Source organism: Apus apus, unplaced genomic scaffold, assembly GCF_020740795.1.
Source record: "Apus apus isolate bApuApu2 unplaced genomic scaffold, bApuApu2.pri.cur manual_scaffold_58_ctg1, whole genome shotgun sequence".
Lineage (NCBI taxonomy): Eukaryota > Metazoa > Chordata > Aves > Apodiformes > Apodidae > Apus > Apus apus.
In genome coordinates this window covers 31,579-40,756 of record NW_026248860.1, presented here as the reverse complement: position 1 = coordinate 40,756, position 9,178 = coordinate 31,579, and the positions used below count along the sequence as shown (strand labels likewise).

Below are 9,178 nucleotides of genomic sequence, written 5' to 3'. Positions count from 1 at the left end.
GCTGCTGCAGCAGGGTCTGCTGCAGGTTCCCATGGCTTCTGCTGCTGCAGCAGGGTCTGCTGCAGGTTCCCATGGCTTCTGCTGCTGCAGCAGAGTCTCCTCCTGGGCAGGCAGAGAGCCCCGGCCTGCGGATCTTGCCGTCTTTTATAGATCAGAAATCACTGTTCGAGAAAGTACCTCTGTTCAAATTAGCCAATTAGCACTGGCCAGGTACGTGCTCTGTCAGAGGCATCTTCAACCTATTGTCCCTTCTTCTGCCAATTATCAGAACCCTTATGCTCTTTTCTTGCTGTGGAGTTATCTGCTAGAGCAAGGGGCCTGTTCCAGTCTGTCCTGGGATAAATCAGCAAAAAGACACCACTCGTGCTTTGCTGGCTTGAAAGGCATTTTGTTTAGTCTGATGTGGGGGGAGAGAAGATGGACCGTTCCCCACCATATGTCCTTTGGAAAAAGAGGCAGGCCACTCAGGGTGAGTATAAGGATGTTCTGAGGCTATGCAGGGAGAAAATCAGAAGGGCCAAATCCCAATTTGAAATCAACCTGGCTGCAGATGTCAAAGCTGAAAAGAAACACTTCTATAAATCTATCAACAAAAGGAGGGGTAAGGAGAACCTCTATCCCTTATTAGATTCAGCTGGAAACATAGTGACCAGGGAGGAGGAGAAGGCTGAGGTGCTTCATGCCTTCTTTGCCTCAGCCTTTAGCAGCAGGACCAGTTGCTCACTGGGTACAGTGAGCAGCCCCCTGAGCTGGAACAGAGAGGAAAGCAGCAGGGAACAGCTCCAGTGTGTGAGTGTGCAGGGTGGGGGCACAGCGGTGTGTTCCTGGCCCAGCCAGGCTCCTGGGACAGGCAGGAGCAACCAGCAGGGCAGGCTCTGCTCTGTCTTCACTGGGCAGCCCAGGAAAGCTGCCCCAGGGCCATTGTCACTCAGCAGCCAGAACAACCACCCTCCCCAGCACTGGACTCTCACCAGATCTATGATAATAGGGACACACCAGAAAGCCCTGAGGAGCTGCCATGCAGTCAGCCCATGCTAAAGAGGCTCTCACAGAGTGCTCCTCCTGTGTATCCCACCATGTTGGGAGGAAGGGTCTTTGTGGGAAATGGTGAAACACCACCAGCTGTCGATGAATTTGCTAACCAGCTTAGGTAATATGCAGACAGTATCTCTAACCCCCTAAATGCCCATGTCTCAGCTGTGGAAAAAACAGCTGAGGAGGGGAAAAACCTCTGTGAGAAGCTGGGTGATAGGGTCTCCAGACTGGAGAGGCAGAAAACCACCCATGCCTCTCCTGAATGGAACCATGTATCAGCCATCAGAAACAGGGGCACTCCAAGGAGACCAGCTCAGGTTATGCAGAATCAAACACGAGGTTCTCTGTGGTCTCCTCTGCTGAACATGGTGAGGACACGAGCAGGTGGGACGGCAAAGCCACTGCTGTTCTGCGTGCCAGAGCACGGGAGCTGCAGGGTGGTGCCACTAGAGAGAACAGTCCCAGCATGATGACTGCTCGGCTCTCCCAGGAAGTATCTGCTGGCCCAAGCAGGTGGGTCTCTACCCCAGAGGAGAGTCCAGCACGCCACACAAAGCCCTGTGTTACTTGTGGATGCCATGCTCAACGTTAGAGGGGCCCTGCCTCCAGCCAGCTGCAGGAGAGGGATAACCCAGTTGACTGGACACTGTGGGTTGGGTGGCCTGGCACAACAGAACCACAGGGTTCTAGAGCCCTGCTGGGCACTGCTGCACAGTGCACTTTGATACCATCCAGCCAGACAGGGGCAGACTCCATTACCAGCCCTGGAGTCACTGGAGGGTCTCAAGAGCTGAGTGTGTTGGAGGCTGAAATGAGCGTGACTGGGAATGACTGGGAGACCCATTGGATAGTAACTGGCCCAGCTGCTCCCTGCATCCCTGGTACAGATTGCTCCGGAGAGGGGACTTTGAAGGCCTGGAAGGGTATAAATGGGCCTTTGGTGTAGCAGCCATAGAGACTGAGGGCATTACCTGGCTGTCTGCCCTGCCTGGTCTCTCTGATGACCCTTCTGTGGTGGGCATGAGGAGGGTGGAGGAGCAGCAGGTACCAACCCCTTCTACTGCAGGACATCGTGGGCAGTACCGCCCCAGCAGAGACTCCCTGCTCCCAGCACATAAGCTGAGTGGTCAACTAGAGAGCCAAGCAGTGATAAGGAGGGCTCAGTCACCCTTCAACAGCCCTGTATGGCCAGTGCAGAAGCCTGATGGGGAATGGAGATTAACTGTGGACGACCGTGCCCTGAATGAAGTCACAGCACCGATGAGAGCTGCAGTTCCAGACATGTTGGAGCTGCAATAGGAGCTGGAATCCCCAGCAGCTCAATGGTCTGTCACTATTGACACTGCTAACGTGTTTTTCTCCATTCCCATAGCAGCAGAGTGCAGACCTCAATTTGCTTTCACCTGGAGGAGAGTCCAGTACACCTGGAATGGACTGCCCCAGGGGTGGAAGCACAGCCCTGGCATCTGCCATGGACTGATCCAGGCTGCACTGGAGAAGGGTGGAGCTCCAGACCATCTGCAGTGCATTGATGGCATCATTGTGTGGGGTAATACAGCAGAGGAAGTCTTTGAGGAAGGGAGAAAAGTGATCCAGCTTCTGTTAGAAGCTGGCTTTGCTCTAAAGAGAAGCAAGGTCAAGGGACCTGCCAGAGAGGTCCAGTTCCTAGGAGTCAGATGGCAAGAAGGGCACTGACACATCCCTCTGGATGTGGTCAGTAAAACAGCAACCATGGCTGCACCCACTAATAAGAGACACAGGCCTTCTTAGGCACAGTGGGGTTTGGAGAATGCACATTCCCAGGTACACTCAGACTGTGAAACCCCTCCATGAAGTCACCAGAAAGAAAAGGACTTTTCCATGGGGCCCTGAACAACAACAGGCTGTTGAACAGATAAAGCCAGAGATAGTCCACACAGTGGCCCTGGGACCCGTCCGAACGGGACAGGAAACCAAAACTGTGCTCTACCCTGCAGCTGGTGACAGTGGCCTTGTCTGGAGCCTCTGGCAAAAAGCACCTGATGAGACCAGAGGTCGTCCCTTGGGATTTTGGATCCAGCAGTATAAAGGCTCAGAAGCCAATGATACCCCAGGTGAAAAAGAGATACTGGCTGCCTGTGAAGGAGTGCGAGCTGCTTCCCAGGTCATTGGTGCAGAAGCAACGCTCCTCCCAGCACCTGGCCTGCCAGTCCTGGAATGGATGGATAAAGGGAGGGCCTCACCCACACACCGTGCCACCCATGCCACCTGGATCAAGGGGATGGCCCTGATAACACAGCGAGCTGGAAGAGGGGCCCCAGTGGCCCAGGCAGGGTGGAGGTGATTCCGAACTGGCCAGAGGCAAAGATTTTGGAATGGCACCGGACGAGACAGGGACTGGTGCAGAGGAGGCTGCCCCAGGTAATCAACTGTCAGAGCATGAAAAGCAATTTGCTCTTTTCACTGGTGGATCCTGCCATCTTGCAGGAAGTCATTGGAGGTGGAAAGCTGCAGTCTGGAGTCCTACGAGACAGGCTGCACAAGCTGAGGATGGAGAAGGTGGCTCGAGGCGATTTGCAGAAGGAAAGGCCGTCCAGCTGGCCCTGGACATTGCAGGGCGGGAGCAGGGGCCAATACTTTACCTCTGCACGGGTTCCTGGGTGGCAGCAAATGCTTTGTGGGGGTGGCTGAAGGGATGGAAACGGGACAATTGGCAGCGCAGGGGGAAGCCCCTTTGGGCCGACCCCTGTGGCAAGATATTGCTGCCTGATTAGAGACATTGGCAGTAAAGGGACGGGACGTAGATGCCCACGCACCAAAGAGCCAGGGCACTGAAGAACAGAAACACAACCATCAAGCAGAGCAGGCAGCTAAAGTGTTGCAAACAGATTGGGATGGGGAGCACAGAGGTGAACTGTTTTTAGCCTGGGGGGCCCATGACACGTCTGGGCATCAAGGATGAGATGCAACAGACCCATGGGCCTGTGACCGAGGGTTAGATTAACTCTGGATACTATTGCACAGGTTATCCATGATTGTGACATATGTGCCCCAGTCAAACAAGCCAGATGGGTAAAACCTTTGTGGTGCCACGGACGTTGGTGCCAATAAAGGATGGAGAAGCCTGGCAGGTTGATTCCATCACCCTCCCTCAGACTCGTAACGGCAAGCGATGCGTGCTTACAGTGGTGGGAGCAAGCACTGGGTGCCTGGAAACGTATCCTGTCCCTCATGCCACTGCTCCTAACACTATTTTGGGCCTTGAAAGACAAGTGTTATGGAGACATGGCACCCCTGAGAGGATCGAGTCAGACAATGGACCTCATTTCAGGAACAACTTAGTAGACAGCTGTGCCAAAGAGCATGATATTGAGTGGATGTACCACATCCCTTCCCATGCACCAGCAGCTGGCAACATTGGAGGCTGCAATGGCCTGCTGAAAACCACCCTGAAAGCAGTGGGTGGTGGGACTGTTAAAACTTGGGTTAAACATCTGGCAGAAGCTCCTTGGCTACTTAACACCAGGGGATCTGCCAACCAAGTCATGCCTGCCCAGTCAAACTTTTCACATAGAGTGGATGGGGAAAAAATCCCTGTTGTGTGTGAAAGGAATCTACTGGGAAAAACTGTCTGGGTGTTCCCTGCTTTGGGCAGAGGCCAACCCATCCGTGGGGTTGTCTCTGCTCAAGGTCCTGGACATACCTGCTGGGTAGTGCAGGAGAATGGGGAAGTTCCGTGTGTTCCACAGGGGAGCTTAACCCTGGCTGAGAGTATTTAGTTTGGGTTGTACAGTTTTAATTACTGCATGACAGTGATAAGTTGTTTTCAGTGTTATGTCTCTAGGAGAACTCAGTGGTGCCCAAGAAGAACCTGCAGAACAAGAGCATGAACTCCAAGGGACCCTGTGACACCTCCTCTGCCCTGAGAGACTGCCACGGTGGATGGAAATCCAGAGCCTGGACCCAATGGACTCTGTTGCACAAGGACAGTTCACAACCTGGTGAATGATTGTGACGGGAAGTGGTTTGGAATAAGGGCTGTGATGTTATGGGTGGGAGACCCTGGCACGGTGTTGGACACCAACAGAGAGAGAGGGTCCTGAAGAGCCTGAAAGACTGGAAGGGTCAGGATTCCCACCCCCTCCCTGTCACAATCTATCCAAGCCAGGAGAGCTGGAATAAGGGCCCTTCTCCCTTCCTGCTCCTTTCTCCCTGCCGGGGCTGCTGCTGGTTCCTTTGGCTTCCCAGCTGCTCCAGAATCCACCTGCATCGGGTGCTGTGAGGAGCTGTGGACCTCTCCCTGGAGCAGCCCTGCCTGTCCCATATCCCTGCCATCATCCAGATGGGTTTTGTATAGAAGTACTTCCCTGTTCTTCCCCCACGTTTTACCCTTTCACCTTGTGTTGCAGTAAATTTGTTTCTAGTTTCACTTTCCAAAGTTTAAGTCTCTCTTCCTTGTTCCCCTTCTGTCTTCCCTTGGGAGGGTGGAGGGGGGGTAATAGAGAGCAATTCTGTCCTCTGGTTTTTGGGATTCAGCTTTAATATTGAAAGCAGGACACAGCCCAGAAACCAACCGTGTCCTGGGCTGCATCAAAAGAAGTGTGGGCATCGGGGTGAGGGAGGGGATTCTGCCCCTCTGCTGTGCTCTGGTGAGACCCCACCTGGGGTACTGAGAGCAGCTCTGGAGCCCTCAGCACAGGGAAGACATGGAGCTGCTGGAGACGGTCCAGAGAAGGCCACAAAGATGATCAAAGGGCTGGAGCAGCTCTGCTATGAAGACAGGCTGAGGGAGTTGAGGCTGTTCAGCCTGGAGAAGAGAAGGCTCTGGGGGGATCTTAGAGCACCTTCCAGTGCCTGAAGGGGCTCCAGGAAAGCTGGGGAGGGGCTTGTCATGAGAGAGGACAGTGGTAGGACAAGGGGCAATGGTTTTAAACTAAGAGAGGGGAGATTTAGGTGAGATATTATGAAGAAATTCTACACTCTAAAGGTAGTGAGGAACTGGAATGGGCTCCCCAGGGAGGCTGCTGATGACCCATCCCTGGAGGTTTTTAAGGCCAGATTGGATGAGGATTTGTGCAACCTGGTCTAGTGGTAGGGTGCCCAGTTCATGGCATGGGGGTTGGAACTTGCTGATCCTTAAGGTCCCTTCCAGCCTTAATTATTCTATGATTCTTTGGAGACAGTAAAACCCCCTGTACAGCCTGCTCTAGGTGAACCTCCTCTGGCAGGGGGGTTGGACTAGATGGTCTCTAGATGATCTTCCAGCTCTGACAGTTCTGTGATTCTGTGATCTCTGTGCCCTCCCACACAAAGACCCCATCTCTGCTCACACTTTCCTCCCTGGCCCTTGCTTTGGCTTCCTTTGTACCTTCATTTTGTGTTTCTGAGCTTGTCACCATGGGCATTCCTACCTTGGCCACATATTGAATAAAGCTAGTGCCTTCACCTGAGATATGTGGTGTTCTGCAATTCCTCATGCTCTGATCTTGCCAGAGGCCCCCCATGTCAGGGTGAGCCACCTGTACACACACATTAACAGGGGTCCAAACACAGCTTCACTCCTGGGGGACTTCAAAAAACTCTGGGATTCAGTCAGAAGAAACCTCACAGAGTTTTACCCAGAGAAGCAGTCAGTGCTTTGCCAGGGGCAGAATCATCCCCAGCATGAGGGCTGGCTGAGAGCTGAGCAACTCAGCAGTGACCCTGAGAAGAAGGGCCTGGGCATTCAAGGAGTGTCCCAGGAGCCAGTGGTGTGTGCTCAGAGTTATAAGGCCAGTTGCAAATAGGGCAGCAGAGTGACTGCATCCTTGGGAAGGGAAGAGCCATGGGTGTCACCTCCCTGGATTGTGTGAGGCCCTTGACGTGGTCCCTCAAAACATCCTTCTCTCTAACCTGGAGAGAGAAGGGTTTGATGTGTGGACTGCTCAGGGGATGAGGAATGGGTGAGATGGTCAGATCCAGAGGGCAGTGGTGAAGGGCTCAGTGTCCAGATGGAGATGGTGACAAGTGTCCCTCAGGGGTCCGTCCTGGGACCAGTCCTGGTTAATATCTGTATCAATGACCTAGAGAGCTGAGTGGTGCAAGTGACATGGCTGGGGGACAGGATGCCATGCAGAGCAGCTAATTTGGGTTACTGGACAGCCAAGGACTCAGAGCAAGTGTTAGAAACTTTAATAATGGATCAAGAGGAAACAAAGCAGGTCCGTGTCTCAGTTGTAGCGACACAAGTGCAAACATCTTTGCAGGAACAAAACCAAGCATGACAATAACAACAGCAGTAATATAAAATAAAATAATAGTACTAACAATAATTATAACAACAAACCCCCACAGAGCAGAATACCAAAAAAGCAAAAAAACAAAAACAAATTAGCAAACAAACAAAAACGATGCAATGACATAAAATGGAATCACTTCTGGAAAGAGGCTTTAAATCTCTCACTCTTGAACAATGAAGAAATCACTTTCCTGAGGGCATCCTTGAGCTGCTGGTTCCTCATGCTGTAGATGAGGGGGTTCAGTGCTGGAGGCACCACTGAGTACTGAACTGCCAGCACTAGGTCCAGGGATGGGGAGGAGATGGAGGGGGGCTTCAGGTAGGCAAAGATGCCAGTGCTGATGAACAGGGAGACCACGGCCAGGTGAGGGAGGCAGGTGGAAAAGGCTTTGTGCCTTCCCTGCTGAGAGGGGATCCTCAGCACAGCCCTGAAGATCTGCACATAGGACACCACCATGAAGACAAAGCAGCCAAATCCTAAAAAAAGACTGAACACAACAAGCCCAATTTCCCTGAGGTAGCCTGTGTGTGAGCAGGAGAGCGTGAGGATCTGGGGGATTTCACAGAAGAACTGTCCCAGGGCATTGCCCTGGCAGAGGGGCAGTGAAAATGTACTGGCTGTGTGCAGCAGAGCACTGAGAAACCCAGAGGCCCAGGCAGCTGCTGCCATGTGGACACAAGCTCTGCTGCCCAGGAGGGTCCCGTAGTGCAGGGGTCTGCAGATGGCCACGTAGCGGTCATAGCACATGATGGTGAGAAGAAAATAATCTGCTGAGATGAAGAAGACAAAGAAGAAGAGCTGTGCAGCACATGCTGAGTAGGAGATGGCCCTGGTGTCCCAGAGGGAATTGGCCATGGCTTTGGGGAGGGTGGTGGAGATGCAGCCCAGGTCGAGGAGGGAGAGGTTGAGCAGGAAGAAGTACATGGGGGTGTGGAGGTGGTGGTCCCAGGCGATGGTGGTGATGATGAGGCCGTTGCCCAGGAGGGCAGCCAGGTAGATGCCCAGGAAGAGCCAGAAGTGCAGGAGCTGCAGCTCCCGCCTGTCTGCGAATGCCAGGAGGAGGAACTGGCTGATGGAGCTGCTGTTGGACATCCCAGCCCTTTCCTCACGAGGTGCTGCCAGAGAAGAAAAGCACACTCACAAGTCAGGACAGCCCTGAGCAAATCTCTTCCCATTCCCTCCCCTCAAACCACCCTCTGAAAACAGACATTGACTCTCTCCTTGTTTACAGAACATTCCTCCATCTCCCTGGCTGGAGCTCTGGTCTGTGCTGGCCAAGTGTGCTGTGAGGAGCCCAGCTGCCAAAAGAGTTTCTCCTGCTCCACAGCAGGGGGAACATGGGAAAGAGGATGAGAAGCTGCTAAGCAGGTGAGTCAGGCTGAGATCCTAGTGCCTTGGAGCCAGGAGCTCTGCTGTGGAGCAGAGGAGACCAAGGGCTTGCTGCGGGGAAGGGACCTGACTGCAGCTGCTCCTGCTGGAAGCTGTCCCCACCTCTCCTCCCTGGCCCTGCTCACAGCCCCATCCCACCCAGCCTGTGCTCAGCTCTGCCCTGCAGAGCCCTCCTGGCAGCAGGACCCTGCCCAGGGGCAGCTCTGTGCTGGCCACTCCTGAAGAGGAGACCAGATCAGCCCTGGGGAGAGCACAGAGCTGAGGGCAGTGCTTCCTGCAGGCAGAGGAAAGGCTGAAGGCACTTTCTCAGGGGCCTTGACAAACCTGCTCCTCTCTCCCTGCAAAGCTGCAGGAGTCTGGGTCTCCTGTCCAAGCCAGCAGCTCCAGGACTGGTTCCTCCCCCCCGCACAGAGGGGCATGCAAAGAGACACTCACCATGCCCAGGGCTGTGAAGATGTCTCCTTCAGCAGCTCTCAGCCCTCCTGCCCCTCCTGCCT

The 9,178-nt window shown here is 53.7% G+C and overlaps 1 protein-coding gene across 1 annotated transcript; it reads right to left on the bottom strand.

The window, feature by feature from the left end:
- Window positions 1-7,424: 7,424 nt before the first annotated feature.
- Window positions 7,425-8,390, bottom strand: LOC127396303 (olfactory receptor 14J1-like). The gene has a single exon (XM_051643929.1). The coding sequence runs from the start codon at window positions 8,382-8,384 to the stop codon at window positions 7,425-7,427; it is 960 nt and encodes a 319-aa protein (XP_051499889.1). The 5' UTR covers window positions 8,385-8,390.
- Window positions 8,391-9,178: the final 788 nt, after the last annotated feature.

Coding starts and splice junctions, on each gene's coding strand:
- LOC127396303 (XM_051643929.1), bottom strand. CDS start 8,384: ATGTCCAACAGCAGCTCCATCAGCCAGTTCCTCCTCCTGGCATTCGCA.